The sequence below is a fragment of the Primulina tabacum genome, chromosome 1 (genome assembly GCF_025594145.1).
Source record: "Primulina tabacum isolate GXHZ01 chromosome 1, ASM2559414v2, whole genome shotgun sequence".
Classification (NCBI taxonomy): domain Eukaryota; kingdom Viridiplantae; phylum Streptophyta; class Magnoliopsida; order Lamiales; family Gesneriaceae; genus Primulina; species Primulina tabacum.
Window position 1 is genome coordinate 10,169,047 of NC_134550.1, and position 18,812 is coordinate 10,187,858.

The window sequence follows — 18,812 nt, forward strand, 5'->3', positions numbered from 1 at the left end:
CGAAACTTGTTTGTATTAAATCATTCTAGGCTCATAGTCTTGATTAAGGACAAATTTAGTAAAAGAAGAATTGTTTGATGAATTAGTTTCTTCCGTATAAGGTTGAAAGAAATTTTAATTAGGTTATAATTCTTGGGACTTGGGTGAAAAGGCTGATAAAGAGTTATGTTCTAAGATTCTATATTGGTTTTAAGTTTTGGGATAGTAATCGTGGTACAATAAGTATGTTTACGCATATAATCAGTGCCGATTTTATTCAGTGTACTATGAGAATTGATTTGTTGGACAAGAATCATGCAATGGTAGATTGTCGGAGTAAGAATGCCAAACTCCAATCCAAGAATAAATCGTATTTCATGGCAAGGATAATGAACATAAATCCTTCCTTTCTGCTTCTCAGACCTAGAACACCATGGAGTATGGCTAAGAAGTCTAACTAGCAATAATGAGATAAGCAAAAGAATGAATTGAGCTCAAGATATAAAATATTCATGTGGTACGAGAGCTCTGGAAGCGTTACTTTGAATTATCTCATACCGTGAAGTAGAATTCGAAAGTAACTTGATAGCTCGTGCTGCATCAATATCTAAGGAACCCTAGCGAATGACTTGTTCAATTGAACTCAAGGAGCTAAAAGATCAATTCCAAGATTTTTTAGACAAAAACGAATCAGACCAAGTGCCTCTCCTTGGGGAGCTTCAGTCTTATTGGTACAAAAGAATGGTGAAGGTACAAAATAGTGTGTCGATTTTCAAAGAACTCAATAAGATCAAGAACAAATGTCATCTTTCAAGAACATGTGACCTTTTCAATCAGTTAAAAGGAGCTAAGATCTTTTCAAAGCTCAATATAAGGTCAGGCTACGACAACTAAAGGTGAAGACAGAGGATATTCCTAAAACAGCCTTCGAAACACGATATGGACACTATGAGTTCACGATAATATCTTTGGGTCTGACCAATGCTCCAGCAACATTCATAGACCTCATGAATAAAGTGTTCAATAAATTTCTCGACAAATTTGTGGTAGTATTTATTGATGACATTCTTGCATATTATACAAGTGAGGAAAACCGCAAGGAAGATTTTCATCTTACTCTGCGGATGCTAAGAGAAAAATAACTATAAATTTAAGAAATGTGAATTTTGACTAAAAATCGTCACATTTCTGGGTCATATAATATCTGAAATAGGCATATCAGTGGGTCACAAGAAGGTGTAGACAATTATGGACGGACCTTGACCGAAAACTGGAATAGAAATTCGAAGCTTTCTGGGATGAGTTGGCTATTAAGAAAATGTGTTGAACGATTTTCTTCCACTCACCAAGCTCACTCCGAAAGAACTCTAAATTCAATTAGAGTGAAGAATGTGAGAAGAATTTTAGATCCTGAAAAAAGAAACTCGCTTTTAGGCCATTATTAGTACTTCCCGAATAATACAATAATTTCACAATTTACAATGATGCATAAAAACAAAGGATTGTGATATGTTCTCATTCAAGAAAGGCAAGTAATTGCCTATGAATCGAGGAAATTAAAACAATGTGAGAAAAATTATCCATCACATGATATTGAATTAGCCACAATTATATTTGTGCCAAATATCCAGTTTGGTATCAAATGAGATATTAGCGATCACCAAAGCCTCAAATATAGTTCACACAAAAGGAATTAAAAATGAGGCAAAGACGGTGGATTGAAATATTGAAAGATTATGACATAAGGATAACAAGATATCTAATGCGCTAAGCCAAAAGGACTACATAGTGTTACGACAAGAATTTTGTCCAACAGAAACCCAAAATTTTTTCCGATTTTGGAAAATTTTTTCAAGAAAACATGACTACCAAGATCACTCTCAGCACGGCTTGTCAATCCCAAACTGATCGACAAATTGAGAATAAAAATACATACTATTGAATATATTCTTAGGGCATGTGTCATAGACTTCGGAGGAAATTGAAGTAAACATCCCCCTTTGATTGAATTTGCCGATAACAATAATTATCGTGGAAGTATTAAAATCGGAGAGAAAGCTATCATGGTACCTGAACTGTTCAAGTAACTGTTGATAATGTATTTATTTTCCTAGGAAAAAATTAAGGCAGCTCAAGATCGACAATGAGATGGGATGATTTAAAGCGAAGACCGTTGGAGTTTGAAATCGGTGAGAAATCTTATGTTAATGTTTTCCTTATGAAAGGAGTGATTCGATTCAGCAAATATAGAAAGCTAAATCCAAGGTATGTCGGATACTTTGAAATACTGGGCAAAGTGGGAAACCTAGCTTATCGTTGGCTTTACCACCAGGCATGTCAAGGATTCACAACCTCTTCCACGTCTCATAGCTAAGGAAGTATGTCTCAGATCCAAGTCACATTCTTAAAGTTGCACCGCTACTAATCGAAGGAAATCTGAACGAGGAGCTGAAGTATGAAGAAGTCCCTATTCGAATAGTGGACACCAAATACCAGTGTTGAGACGTCAAACAATTTCATATGTCAAGATACAATGGTCAAATCATATGGAACGAGAAGCAACTTGAGAATTTGGAGAAAGTACGTTCACTCAGCACCCTCATCTCTTTAAAGATCTAGATAACTCAAGTTTCGAGGACGAAAATTTCAATAAGGAGGGTGGGATGTGAGAACCCAAAATTTTCGAATACAATCAAAGGGATTGGACAAATTCATTATGCATGAAATGTCCCTTGAATATACCAAAGTGACTCTTGGTATGCTTGGATGAATTTATTATGAAAAAGATGACCCTTGATATACCAAAGTGACTCTTGGTGTGCTTGGATGAATGAATGAATACAATTAATGTTTTCTTGGAATGCAAGAGGTTTGCCATGAGGAAGTTCAAAGGGCAAAATCTCACCTATAAATACACCATTGTATTTTGAAGAGACCACACCCAAAATCATCACAAAAATTCGTCCCTCTCCTCTCCATTTCGGCGTCTAAGGCAAGAAGAAAAATGGAGAAGGCTTTGTGCAGTTCGAGTGATCAGAAGATACGTCGAAGTGCTGCTGGAATTGATCCCAAAAATATAGGCAAAGTACTGCAAAGTTTCGGTCATCATCTGACCGAGATTCAATGGGAGTTGTACGTTCGGACTCGGCAATTTCGAAAACTACACCTTAGAATTAGTAAGTGAGTTTTTGCTATGTATTCCTTTATAATTTAAAATTTGTATAAGTATAACATGACATGATTTTATGTGTGTCAACCCATTTTCAAAAAATGCTATTCATTTTCATAAAAATCTCGATCGATGTACGATATGTTTCTTCTATGTTCGATGTTCTTTGATTCTGCCGAGTCCTTTCACAATTCTGATAAGTATCGTTTGATAAGTCTGATTCATTGATTCACTGTTATGATTCGAATTGGATATGGAATGACGATTGTAAATTCTGTCTGGCCCCCATCAGTGGGTATAAAACTGTGTTTTGGCTTCACCCCTTAGAGGACTAACATACGGGGGACAATTTGACCATGGATGACGAAATGAATAACAGTGTTCCGTTTGTTCTGATCTGTTTTGTTCTGAATTGTTCTGATAAGTTCTGTTTCACCCTTCGAGTCTGATTCGGTTAATGTTTGATATGATAAGTTTTGAAAGTCTGTTAAAAGACGTTTTAAAATTATCTTTATATGTATTTGTGGTTATCGATCGACCCGCTCTTGCTGAGTGTTTCCCAAAGCACTCACCCCTTACATCTCTCCCCAGATAAGAATGAAGAACAATTGAACGAGGAGGAACATGAGACGTTCTGGGGCTGGTGATCACACCAAAAGATCTAGACTCAAGACTTTGTACTTATTTCGCTTCCGCAATTATGATGTAATTTTAATTTTGTTTTAATTATAAAGACAATATTTATTAATGAAAAGACTAGTGTTTGGCTATTTTCTACGAGGCTTAATTGTTTTGACGCCTCGGTCTCGGGACGTGACATGTTTGCCCAATTCAGTTTACTTGGCTATTATGATTTGCGAGCTATTGTACTAGCCCAAGGGTTTATCTAGTGCATATCGAAAGACAGCGGTTACGGGTTTTGTCGTCAGAAAAAAAAAACTAACTCAAACTCAAACTCAAAGTCGAACTCAATCATAGCCAAACCTGTTGCCATTAATTCTTAGTTTTTTTTCCCAACTGTAGGGCAGGGATTCAACATCCGTTGGAAATCATATTCGATCGGATTTATACTCGATTATAGAACTGGTTTAATGTACAATTTTCATGCTTTCTTTGCTACCAATGGCTAAGTGTGAACAATTTATTTTCTCCCAACAAGTGGATCCATGCATTCAATCTCTCTATATCATGGAAACAATTTTTGAAATAAGTGTACTTTTTTTTTAAAATCAATTTTAAATGTGTGTGTGTGTGTGTGATATTTTGTTTTCAAAATTATGAATCCCAAAAAAAATGAGTGCGAGTCGGATGACTCTTTTACCTCCAAATAAGAACGATCCGGAATATAGCAAGCCCAAGTTTTTATTTTAAAATGGTAATTATCTTCAACAACCCAACCAAATATAATTTATTTATAAAACTCCATGATGCAGAGTGGGAGCACATGACAAACTACTCGAGATTCTTTGAACCCTGCTTGCTTTGCCAATGCATGAAATTCCTTTTCTGTCCTCTCCTTCCCACCCGGGTTATACGCTAACATAAGCACATCAACTTGGAAATTACATATAAGTCCATCGGTTGGGGTCTCTGCAAGGATACATTCTACGATGATGATTTTTCCATTATTCGGAAGTGCTTCATGGCATCTCTTCAATATTTTCAAGCAATATGTATCGCTCCAGTCATGAAGAATCCACTATGATATAAGAAAAAGGTCGAAATAATTGAATCACTCTAACTAAACCAAATCAATTAATCATGAAATATATATTATTACAAAGTTGTAATAAACAAGCTAAGTAGAATAATGGAAAAAGTATTTTTCATAAATAATTTATGAGGTAGACAAAATGTTGAAAATAGATGGTTTCAGGAAGCAGGCGACTAATAAATTCATTTTTTCCAATATATATAATATTCTATTCTTTTACAATTCATCTATGTTCATATAAGATTATTTGTATGTTCATTCAGATTATAATGAACAGCAAAGGGTGTAAACTGTAATAGATTACTATAGAGGTGGGTTTTTTTTTCAACGTGTATATGAACTCATATTTTTTTCTATCGAAAATATTTATGTCGTTACACCACTAGCGATGACATGTGTGTGTATATGTATATATGTATGCTTGTATATGTGTGTGAAGTGCTTCTTTGGATAAAAACAACTTCACCTTCATGAAAATTGCATCGCCTTTGGGAACACTAACAAACATGTCTCCACCCAAGTGCTCCACGCCCGAATACAAAAAGGCCGGCCAACTCAAATTTCACATAAACCATTAGCTAATTGATACAAGTACAAAAAAGTAGTCTCCAAATACAAATAATTCAATGGAATCATATTTAATTTAAAAAATGCGCAATTTCACATACCTTCATAAGATGGCGTGTCTCGAATAACATGGGGCAAATCAAAATTAATGCCTTTTATAGTTGGATTCTTGGATAGGATCATGTGCAGTGAAACACCGATTCCACCTCCAACATCGACCAAAGTACCTAGACCTTTAAATCCCTCGTATGTTTGGACAATTTTTTTCATCATAATTGTCGAAGAATTGGACATTGCACTATTAAAAACCTTGTTAAATCTAGGATGTGTGCCCTGATACTCGAATGCGTTCATCTTGTATGCTCTGTCAAAAGGAACTCCTCCCTCCATGATTGAATCTTTAAGGTGGTACCTGCAAATGCATACAATTATCGATCATCGACTTCAAATAAACATCTAGAGTTAGATTAATAGTTGATCAAGCTAGCGACCAAAATATCGATACTTGCCAAGTCTCCAAGTGAACCTTGTCTAGGTTCATGATAAAGAAAGGGGACAGAGAAACTCCGTCATCATTCTTGGTATAGAACTTGCAGACCGGAATCAATGAATACAACCGCTCAACGCCGCCATCAGGTAGCGTTTTCACTCTGCAATTTAAAACTGAATAACTCGCGAGGAGGCGGAGGATTCTATCCACCATGTTATGCGCTTCTGGATTGTTGGTGGTAATTTCTGCGACAAGTTCTGTCGACGAAATAAAGGCGCCGGGCCCCTTCTTCTTCATGAGTTCAAGGAGGTCGAGCTCCAGCGCCACTTTTAGGACATTGGGTAGCACAGAAGCAGAGGCCAGCTGCATGGCGAATAAGAAAGAAGCATCCTCTCTGCGAACTCCATTTTCAGACTCATTTTTCCTTTTGGGTTGTGATCGAAAGAGGGAATTTAAATTGGTTGAAGGGCTTTAGAATAAGGAAGTGGTGAATGCTAATATATATATATATGTGTGTGTGTGTGTGTGTTTTTTCATATAAATCAAAGCATTAGAAAATGATGTGACCATTGGAATATCGGTGAAAGCATTATGTTTTAAAAAATTAGTCCATTGTTTTTTATTAATATTATTTGGCGGCGAGACATTATGAAAATGCACACCTAATCAGCCTCTCTCAGGCATTCAATTCGCAGCTTCAACTAATAAAATTATTAGATTAAACCAGGAATTACATGCGTGGATAAAGATTCTATTGTAATAAATAAACACAAAAATTCTTATAAAAAAATTTACTCGTTTTTTTTTTTAAAATATAGATAGACTCGACCGTCTATACAAAATCGACTCAACTATTAAATGCTAAAATAAAATAATGTTTAACTGAAGTAATGCATTAGGGCAGGCAGAGGCGCCACGATAAGCTAGCGTATGGTATTCCCCTGGACGCCTCCTAGCTAGGTAGCAGTGCTAGCTTATGTTGCGAAAAAAAAAATTATTTGAACAAGAATAGCGTAATTATATTAAATATGTTATTCGTAGAAATAAGAGGTTAATTTTTAACGTGAATTAGATATTTTAGTTATTAGTAAATTATATGAAAAATCTTACTTACATAAATGAGTAGGTTATTTTCATAAATTATAATCGGTATCACAAAATCAGACTACTAAGGACATCCGTTCATATATGTATTGATATTGTTATACTAATTTGATGGGAGTGATTAATTAACTTTAAAATTTACTAGCCTAATTTATGGTTCAATTAATTTTCACTTGCGTGATTGTCGCTAAATTTCGCGTAAATGAAATACTACCTAGTTATAAATAAGGTGAATGGTCATTTTGGGTCTATAACTTAGATCAGATCCAGTAAATAGTCAAAACTTAGCAATAATCCAATAATTTTTTTTTCTTTTTTTACTATTTTGATTTTATCAGCGTTACATCTAAAAAATACTAAAATTGAAAATAAAAATAATAAACAAAGATAAAAAAAATTAATATAGACATTCGAAAAAACAAACAGTCATAAGAAATAGGCAAATATTATACATACAGATCAAAAATATAATTTTCCGTAAATATAATTATCACATCGATCAAATTTATATATTTTAAAAATTGTGGTCCAGATCACTTTTAGCTGGGAAAATAACGTTTGGCCCAATACCTAATACACTTTCTAATTGTTGTCTTGTTATAAATCAATTCGCAATTTTAATACACTGATCAGCAATTTTCAATTTCGGCCGTTTTTTCTCAAAACCTTAGCGGATGACCAGAAAATGCTTGATTGAAAACCAAACACAATGACATGGACAAATAAATTGGGTATTTGAATTTATGTTTATATGTGAAATTTTCTTTAAACAAAAACATTTATTCATCGTCTGGTATCAGATTTATGTTTTGTAATGTGCCAATGTTGAGCATTTCTTGGACAGACAACATCGATGTAGTTGTTTTTCTAGAGTTTTGGGTTTGGTAAGGGAATGGGAGTTCTGGCATTTTTGGAGAAGAATTAGAGAAGACAAATATTTGAGAAAAATATTTTGTTGTTTGTAGATTTTATTTATTTATAATTAATAATTATTTTAATGTCAAGAAGTAAAAAGTCACAACTTTTTAGCTTATACATTATATTTGAGTTATAAGCGGACCAAAAATTAGAAAATGTGTTAGTTATGAGATCAAAACACAACTTTCCCATTTTTAGCTTATACATTATATTTTATCAATGACGTGCATTAATACAAGCTTGTAAAAGATAAAAATAACATACTTTATTTAGCCAAGGGCTTGAATTAAATATTTTAACGAAATATTCATTACCCCCTAAAAATATGTATATGTTAAAAGTAAAAATTTACGTAAAACGTAAAAATCTAAAACTCACAAAATATATTAAACTACACACCTTTATAAAATTTTCTCCACCCAATTGTGTTCTTCTTCACAAATTGAGATACATATTTATAGAATTTCTTTAGAAATAATCTAAAAATAAATACATCATCACAGACTAATTTTCAATATTTACAACTTTTATTTTCAACATTCAATAATTTCAACTCTTTATTTTCAACTCTCCCCCTTGTGATGATGATCGTGATATAATGGTTGTCTTCTTTACGTTTTACACTGCCTCGTTAAAAACCTTACTAGGAAAAACCATTTGGGATAAAAACCATAGTAGGAGAAAAAGAGTGTAGTCACGTAAACTCCCCCTCATGTTAACACGAACTATTCTTCGTAGATTGCGCATCTCAATGTTATATATATATGCTTTCTGAATATTGTCGTAGGAAGTGGCCTTATGAAGAGATCTGATGAGTTTTTACTTGATTGAATGTAACGAATATCAATATCTTTATTTTTCTCAAGCTCTTGGGTGAATGTGAAGAACTTAGGTGGAAGATGTTTAGTTCTGTCGCTTTTTATATATCTCTCTTTAATTTGAGTAACGCATGCAACATTATCTTCATATAGTATCACAGGCTTCTTGTCGAATGATAATTCGCATGAGATTTGGATATGTTCGGTAATTGATTTTAGCCACACACATTCACGACTTCCTTCATGTAGTGCAATAATCTCGGCTTGATTTGATGAAGATGTTACAAGTGTTTGTTTCTGTGAACGCCTAGAAATTGCAGTGTCTCATTGAGTAAATACATATCCGGTTGGGAATGTGGCTTGTATGGATCAGATAAATACCCAGCATCAGCATAACCAATTATGCTTTGATTGGTATATTTTGAATACAAAAGTCTCAAGTCTGTCGTTCCTCGTAGATAACGAAATAAATGTTTAATTCTGTTCCAATGTCTTTTTGTTGGATATGAGCTAAATAAATTTACAACAAAAGATATATCATGTCTTGTGCAATTTGCAAGATACATAGGTGCAACAATAACACTTAGATATGGTACTTCCGGACCAAGAATAACTTCATTATCTTTACATGGATGGAATGGATCCTTTTCTATGTTTAATGATCTAGCAATCATTGGAGTACTTAAAGGATTTGATTTATCCAGATTAAAACGTTTAAAGACCTTTTTTGTATAATTTGACTGGCCACATTCTTTTTGTTCAATTTGCAAACACAGACAATACTTTGTTTTTCCAAGGTCCTTCATTTCAAATTCTTCTTTTAAGTACGACACAATTTCTTGAATTTTCTTATTCGTTCCAATGATGTTTAAATCATCAACATATACAACAATAATTACGCGTCTGGATGTTTTTTTTAATGAAAACGTAAGGACATATTGAACTGTTTACATATCCATTTTTCATTAAGTGTTCACTTAGCCGATTATACCACATTCGACCGGATTTCTTTAATCCATATAATGATCTTTTTAATTTCACATAATAACATTCTCTGGGTTTTGAACTTTGTGCTTCAGGCATTTGAAATCCTTCAGGGATTTTCACATATATATTATTATCGAGTGATCCGTATAAGTAAACTGTGACAACATCCATAAGACGCATTTCTAAATTTTCAAATACCGCCAAACTAATCAAATACCGAACGTAATGGCATCCATAACAGGGAAATACGTTTCTTCATAATCAATTATAGGTGTTTGAGAAAAACTTTGTGCAACAAGTCGAGCTTTATATTTTACTATTTCATTTTTCTCATTTCGCTTTCTAATAAAGACCAATTTGTACCAACAGGTTTTACACCTTCAGGTGTAAGGACTATAGGCCCAAAAACATTACATTTATTTACCGAATCCAATTCAACCTGTATGACATATTTCCATTTTATCCAGTCCTGTCGATTTTTACATTCACCAAAAGATTTTGGTTCATTATCTTCATTGTCATTTATGATGTCAAATGCCACATTGTAAGAATATAACTCATCAATTTCTTTTATATCTTTTCGGTTCCATATTTTTTCAGTATTAATACTTGATAGAGATTTCACAATTCCCATCAGTTTGTGGTTCTGACGGAACATTTTCATCATCATATATTTCTGCCGGAATATCATTCTTTATTTTGTGATCATCGTGTTTCTCTGTGCTTTTTTTTTTCGAGGATTTTTATCATTGGGACCGATTGGCCTTCCATGCTTCAAGCGTTTAATGACATCATAAGTGTCTTCAATTTGTTTCTTTGGAATTTCAGTTCGAGCATGAGCATTTGCAGCATGTATAAATGATTTAGTTACTCTTTTTGTGTTTGTAAAGTAATCTGGTGTTTGATTTGCTATTCTTTGCAAGTGCACAATTTGATGTACATATTTTTCACATTGTTTAGTTCTTGGATCCAAATGTAACAATGATGATGTATACCATGTAATTTTTTTTCGATATGTTTCTTTTCTCCCCCTAACATTGGGAAGATTTCCTCATTAAAATGACAATCAGCAAAACGTGATATAAACATGTCGCTTGTCTGAGGTTCAAGATATCGAATTATTGATGGGCTATCATAACCAACATAAATTCCGATCTTTCTTTGAGGTCCCATTTTTGTTCGTTGGGGCGGTGCAATAGGCACATATACCATACATCAAAAAATTCTTAGATGAGAAATGTCTGGTTCTTTACCGAAAGCAAGCTGCAATGGGGAGTATTTATGATATGCACTTGGTCTTATGCGAATTAATGCAACATCATGTAAAATTGCATGTCCCCATACAGAAACAAGGAGTTTTGTTTTCATAATCATTGGTCTAGCAATCAGTTGTAGACGTTTAATCAATGATTCGGCTAATCCATTTTGTGTATGTACACGAGCAACATGATGCTCAACGGTGATTCTCATTGACATACAATAATCATTGAAAGTATGGGAAGTAAATTCACCAGCATTATCAAGTCTATTTTTCTTGATTGTATGATCGGAAAATTGATTCCGCAATTTTATTATTTGAGCAAGTAATCTTGCAAATGCCACATTCTGAGTGGATAATAAACACACACGTGACCATCTGCTGGAGGCATCGATCAATACCATAAAATATCTAAATGGTCCACATGGCTGATGAATTGCCCCACAAATATCACCCTGAATACGTTCAAGAAACATAGGTAATTCAATTTGGATTTTAGCTGGTGATGGTCTTATAATAAGTTTTCTAAGAGAACATGATTTGCATTGAAACTTATTATTTTGAAAGATCTTCATGTCTTTTAGCAGACGACCATGTGTATTTTCTATAATTCTTCGCATCATTGTTGAACCAGGATGTCCTAATCGATCATGCTAATTAATCAGCATTGAAGTATATCAACTACCATGTTTGATTCAATTGGACTTATATATGTATAATGCAATTCAGTAGGGAGTATTGTTAGTTTTTCAACTACATATTTCTTTCATGATTTATATGTTGTAATACACATATATTTCTCATTTTCTTAATTTATTGACTCAGTATCATACCCATGTGAATATATGTTATTAAAACTCAACAAATTTCTTTTCGATTATGGTGAATACAAAGCATAATTTATCAGAAATTTTGTACCATTAGGTAACAAAAAATGTGTTTTACTATAACCTTTTATCAAGTCTATAGGACCTGATATTGTATTCACTATTTTTTTTTAGTTCTAAGAAATAGCTTTTATCTCGGAGAATAATGTACTTTGTACCACTGTCAGATATGCAAATTTCATGGGATTAGTTCCTTGTTTAGTTTTGTTCATAGCAGTTTCCATATTTGAACTTAAAAAAGAAATACAACGAAAAAAAATTACTGACAATACATATGTAATTTATTGAAAAATATAAAGCATATCATAATTATACAATAAAACATCAGCATATGAGCACATGAAAAATTAAATATTTTACATTTCGATTCCACCAATATATTGATCATTTTCAGAAAAATTATTCAGAAAATCTGCAGCATCAAAATGAGTTGAATCTCTCAAACGGCCACTGTGTTCAGTGAAGTTGGTCGCTTTTCCTTTCCCCTTTATCGATTATTTATAGAGTTTACAAAGGTGCTCGGAGGCTCGACAAATACGAGACCAATGTCCTGGAGTGTCACATCTAAAACAAGAACTTTCAAATCGTTTTGAGTTATTTTTATTAACAATCACGTTTTCATGATGCCTTTTCAGTGGGTGGTTCGTGACGCCCTTTTGAGATGAGTTGTAGAAGTAACTATCTCGATTGTTTTCAAAACCACGGCCGCGATCACGACCACTTCCACGTCCACGTCCACGACCACAACCACGACCTCGACCAAAACCTTGTCTCTGAATTTGATTTTTTTTTCCAGGTTTAAATTCATTTTTACTTACAGCATTTTCTTCTGGAAATGCTGTTGATCCGGTGGGTCGGGACTGATGATTTCTTATTAGCAGCTCGTTGTTCTTTTTCTCCACAATAAGACATGCGATAGTTCAGAATATCTCGCAAATATACGCAATTATATTGTTGTTGTAGAATTATATTTGATGCGTGAAAAGTGAAAAATATTTTCTCAAACATTTCCGATTCTGTAACCTCATGTTCACAAAATTTTAATTGTGAGATTATTTGATACATCGCCGAATTGTAATCACTGACTTTCTTAAAATCTTGGAATCTTAACGTATTTTATTCATCACGGGCAGTCGGAATTATAACTTCTCTTATATGTTCAAATCTTTCTTTTAATCATTTCCATAAAGTCATGTGATCTTTTTCAATTAGATATTCACATTTAATCTTTCATCAAGATGTTGACGCAAAAATATCATAGCTTTTTGCTTTTTCTTGTGATGATGAGATATCATTTTCTTTAATCGTCTCACTTAGACCAATGACTCAAGATGCATTTCTACATCGAGAGTCCATGGCATATAATTTTTTCACGTAATGTTGAGCGCAACAAATTCGAGCTTTGCCAAATTTGTCATGGTGGTACTATAAAAATAACAATGCATTTTATTAGTTAAGTTATAAATTTATTAAAATGACAATACAAAGTAACAGATAAATTATAAGTACAAGCAATCTTAAAAATAAAGAAAAAATGTGAGGCGGATATTATCCGATAAATACAAGTATAGTGAGCATAATAACCAAAAAAAATTATACAAAATAACCTTGAAATAACTATCTTCTTCTTCTTTGAAAATTTTGATGATGAAATATTTTAGGGAGGAAGAGTAAGCTTGAAGTGATTGAATGTGTCACACCCTTACTCTATAGTTGGCATGATTACCATAATCAAAATAGGATTTGACTGATATATCTGTATTAATGAAGCAATTCCAAACAAAGGGCATCAATTTAACGGTTTATAAAAATTTTGACATGATGTCCCTACATTTTGTTTAAACCAAAAACTCAAGCAATACCATATATACAACAACATCAACTATATTTTCTTACACAACCATGCACCATATTGTTATACAAATACATATTCTCATATACATGCATACTTTGTATCATCATAAACATGGTAACACTTGTTCAAACCCTGACATATTTTAGTACAATACATATGCGGAAGCTACACAATAATAAGTCCTGGTTCTTGTCGAGGCGAGGCACGTCACAAGCATCCATTGGCGAACTAGCATCCTATGTCTCTTCACTACCTAATCCTGTAATGCATGAGCTACGTGAGTTTATAAAACTCAATAAGTTGGCACTTGTACATATCAATATGCGTCGAAGTAACATACATATCAAGTCGTGAAAACAATGAATCTTTAAACCATGTCATATCATAGCATATATTCATGTTCATTTTTGTACTTGAGCCTCATTAGTTGACATGTACTACCGTGTTTGCTTTATTATATAGCTACTACTGTGTTGGACGTCAGGGAGCAACCTTTGGCAACCCCACGCCCCATGAACAAATATTGGCCAATAGGTTTGGTGGACTTAAAACCACCCATGATGTCAACAAGCTCTATATCATATAAAAATCAGTCATTTTCCTTTCATGTTCATGTTCATAACATAGCACCCATCATCAATATTCACGAGTTTCTCACATATTTAATACTTAACAATGGAATATGGTGTTATGTTTTCATCAAAAAGATACTAACAATGTATATATAGCAATAATCAATGGGAAGTATTTGAAATCATAATATTACTCATGTATTACTTCAAGAACATGTCAAATTACTGTCAAAGCGTAAGAACACTGGTTTGAGACGATGTTTATCAGTCATATGCCGTCAATAAATCAATAATTCAGTCACTATGTCTCTAGTAGGTGAAAGCTACTCCTTTACATGTAAAACAACTAAAAGAGAAGAAAACTTACACCCCTGAGATGTTCTTGTGATGGAGAATGCAAGCCTAGCTTCAAAATGAGGAAGAAGAAGAAGAAAGGAGCTTTTTGGAGGAAGAGTTCTTGTGTTCTTTCGAGTTTTGCTGTGAAAAAGGGAAGGAGAATGATAAAGAAGCTCAAGGAAGTCGAAACTTATCTTTTCCTATGAAAGGCGGCGCTCGGGCAGTAGTTTTCTACCGCTAGAGCCCGGAACATTATGTCCAAGAGATGAAAATCTCGTGCACCGACGCTCGGTCGGTCATCTTCTACCGCTCGGGCACCACATGTTCTCCCTCTGCACACTGCTTCATCAAAGATCGCTCCAGAAACAGCTCTTCCCTTCATAATTTGAAAAAGTGGTAAACATGAAAGTTGTAGCCCTATGTCTTGGCTTGAATCTCCAACTGGTTTCATGTCATTTGGATGTCAGAGTAAAAAGTTATGTTTATTCTCATAACATGTGTCAGTGAGGGAATGACGGTATACACGACACACTTCGGGGCACTTTTGGCTTGTCTTCCACAATGATTTGAATAAAATCCAAGACATGAAAGTTGTAGCATTATATCTTAGCTTTCTAATGGTGGTAGCCTCACACAATTTGGATCAATATTCAAATCATTATGCTAAAACCCGTAAAACAACCATATTTTCATCTCATTTCCTACCAACTTCATTACACTACACATCTTACTATCATTATTTAAACACATATTCATTCTCAATACACACCATGGACAATCTAGAAGTCATATTCAATCTCAATATCAATACCTCAAGCAACATGTAAAACATAATGAGCTAAATCACTACATATTAAATGACATAAACGCATTATTATCATTTGTACGAGTAACCGAGCATTACAGAATGTGTTTGTGAAATCATATGTATAGGATTAAAACCAGCCGTTTATGACTGTTACAAGATAAAAAAAATGTATGTGTATGTAAATTTTATGGTAATAATATGATTTATATAATGTTAATCATGTTTAAATAATTATGTATATCACATCACAATATTATAATGAGGTGTCAGAGACTCCTTTTATATAATATTGTGACATTATACAAATATATATATAATTATTATATAACACAATAAAAATATATAAATACTGAAACAATCACATCACATTATTATAATGAGATGTCATAGACTCCTTTTATATAATAATATGATATTATTCAAATATATATATATATACACAATAAATAAATAGTAACATAATAAAATTATATAAGCAGTGTAATAATATAATCACATCACGTTATTATAATGAGATGTCATAGATTCCTTTTATATAGCAACATGATATTATATATTAAATATATACACAATAAAAATAGATAAACAGTAAAATAAATATTCTTACTTTTGAATATTGTTACCTTTTTCTTGTGTAGTAAAAATTTACGGTAAAAAGTAAAATATCAAACTCACAAAATATATTAAACTACACACTTTTATAAAATTTCTCCGCTCAATTGTGTTTTTCTTCACAAATTGAGAGACTTATTTATAGAATTGTTTTGGAAATAATCCAAAAATAAATACATCATCACACATTAATTTTCAATATTTAAAACTTTTATTTTCAACATTCAATAATTTTAACTCTTTATTTTCAACGGTATAACATTAATATAAATTATTATTATTGTTTGAAGTGATACAGATCTTTTAAAATAAACATGGCAAATAATCACTTGTGCAATTCCATAATCCAAATGCTATAAGAAGAGCAAATTTTGAAGAGTTTAGTGAAGCCAGCTTCACTAGGCCAAGGCTTCATATTGCTGCAGAGTCCTCTCTTTCCCACTTGGGCTGTATGCTAACATCATCACATCTGTCATGGCTCCCAACGCATCCCAATTGCTGCTGCTACTTGGGGTCTCAGATAATATACATTCTGCAATAATCACTTTTCCATTTACTGGTAAAGCTTCGTAGCAATTCTTCAAGATTTTTATGCATTCTGTATCATTCCAATCATGAAGAATCCACTATATATATATATACATATATGTCCCGGTTAGCTAGTGATATATATTAAAGAAGCAGGTATGTATAGTTAAAAATGTGAGCAAACACCTTCATGAAAATGGCATCCCCTTTGGGCACACTGGCAAACATGTCTCCACCGATGTGTTCTATGCCTAATACGTACTCAAACGCGCATATTAAAATCTTGAGTAACTGAACATACGTACGTTAACATTTTCTCAAATTTTAGAACAAAGAGTACCGGCGTAAGATGCAGCGACTTGAATAACATGTGGCAAATCAAAGTTGATGGCCTTAATTGATGGGTACTTAGAGACGATCATGTCGAGACTGACTCCGATTCCACCGCCAACATCCACCAGGGACTTGAGACCTTGAAATCCCTTGTATATTTCCACGATTTTCTTCATGATGATAACAGAATGATTAGACATACAGAGATTGAGCACGTTGTTAAATCTTGAATCTGTGGCCGCGTACTCAAATAATGTCATTCCATGTGCTTTGTTGAATGGAATTGTTGCCTCCAATATAGCATCTTTCAAGTGGTACCTGTCCTTAATTCCATGCATTCAAAATATTAAGAAATCGTCCACAAATCTATTAACTTGAGTTCCATACTGATATAGAAAAACTTATCTAATCTATATAATTAATTACCAGCTCTCCATCAAGACCTTGTCTTGAATAAACAGTGATGTTGGTGCTATACAAGCACCATTCTCGTTTTTGGTGAACAAATTGCTCACCGGAGCTAAAGAGTATCGCAGCTCGAAACCGCCACAGGGCAGCAGTTTTCTACTGCATTTGAGAACAGCTTGGACAGCCAGAAGCCGGAGGATTCGGTCCAGCATGCTGGATGCAAAGTCGGAGTCTTTGGTTGGAAGCTGGGATGCAACTTCAGAAGCAGAAAGTGAAGCATTCGGGCCAGCTTCTCTAATGATTTCGAGAAGATCAAGTTCTATTGCTGCTTTAAGTACCATAGGAAACACCGAACCACATGCTAATTGCAAGGCAAGGCAGACATTCTCCTCTTCTGAATATTGATCGTCATCCATCGAAATTCTCACTGATGATAATTACTATATGTAAATTGTAAGAAAGTATCTGATCAATGCAATATATATAGTTAGAAAAGTACTAGATTAGCCTTAACACAAGCTAACTTTTAATTCAATGTATTTAGAATCCACACGCCGGCTGCATCTAAAGCATCTATTTTGGAACTATATTATTAAAAATCACATATTTATGCGGGTTGAGTATAATTACTCCAAAGTCATTTAAAACAACTAAGTCAAGCGCAAGAAGGGAAGTGTGTCTGATTTAGTGTAGTATGCAAGCGTTTGATCAATATTTTCTCGAACAAACTTGCCGCACAGGTTTGCCCAATTCAGTTTATTTGACTATTATGATTTGTGAGATATTGTGTTCATGGATCGCCGGAACGGTTGCGGTACTTGGAACGGAAACTACCATTCCAGTTCCAATATTATATTGAGGAACGGTTGCATAAAAAAATTTAATAAATTCAAAAAATTAGTAAAAAAATTTAAATATAAATTACATTAATCATTGTTATATTCTCCATGATTATCCCGTTGATTAAATTGATTTCAAAGATATGGATATTGACGTAATTGTTCATAGGGATGTTGATTAGATTGAGTTGATTGATTTTGTAATAGTGTTTCGTCACGACGATTATAATATCTGAATCCACGACACCCACTAGAACTATCAGCTGTACTTGAAGATCTATACTCGGAACCATGACGTTCAACACCACGCCATATAGATGATGAAGATTCATTGTATATATCACCAATATATTGAGACGACCCAAAATCAAATCCACGATGTCTAATTCCATGTGTACCAGATGTTAAAAAATCAAATGATCTATCAAGAGAATCGTGCCTAGAAATATAATTACCCGGATATCCATATCCCCCTGAAGAACTTGAAGTGTTCCACGCAAGACGGAGTAACTGAAGGACATAACTCATTTAGGTATTCAAGAAAGTTTTCAAAATCAAATCATTAAAAAAAAACAACCTAATCTTATTCTAAACTTATTCCGATTCCAAAACCCAATTCCCTGATGCAAC

At 33.5% G+C, this 18,812-nt stretch overlaps 2 protein-coding genes across 3 annotated transcripts; both read right to left on the bottom strand.

The window, feature by feature from the left end:
* Window positions 1–4,502: 4,502 nt before the first annotated feature.
* LOC142504568 (caffeic acid 3-O-methyltransferase-like) lies at window positions 4,503–6,509 on the bottom strand. Its single transcript, XM_075617427.1, has 5 exons — window positions 6,487–6,509; window positions 5,939–6,388; window positions 5,527–5,841; window positions 5,329–5,416; window positions 4,503–4,847 (listed from the first exon to the last, which is right to left on the bottom strand). The coding sequence occupies exons 1-5, from the start codon at window positions 6,507–6,509 to the stop codon at window positions 4,557–4,559; spliced, it is 1,167 nt and encodes a 388-aa protein (XP_075473542.1). The 3' UTR covers window positions 4,503–4,556.
* Window positions 6,510–16,375: 9,866 nt separating this feature from the next.
* LOC142540615 (caffeic acid 3-O-methyltransferase-like) lies at window positions 16,376–17,894 on the bottom strand. 2 transcript variants are annotated; one of them, XM_075646903.1, is made up of 4 exons: window positions 17,362–17,894; window positions 16,943–17,253; window positions 16,789–16,853; window positions 16,376–16,700 (listed from the first exon to the last, which is right to left on the bottom strand). In XM_075646903.1, the coding sequence occupies exons 1-4, from the start codon at window positions 17,757–17,759 to the stop codon at window positions 16,473–16,475; spliced, it is 1,002 nt and encodes a 333-aa protein (XP_075503018.1). In that variant the 5' UTR covers window positions 17,760–17,894; the 3' UTR covers window positions 16,376–16,472. The 2 variants fall into 2 exon arrangements, with proteins under 2 accessions (XP_075503018.1, XP_075503026.1); XM_075646911.1 differs by lacking the exon at window positions 16,789–16,853 and having other exon boundaries at window positions 16,376–16,606.
* Window positions 17,895–18,812: the final 918 nt, after the last annotated feature.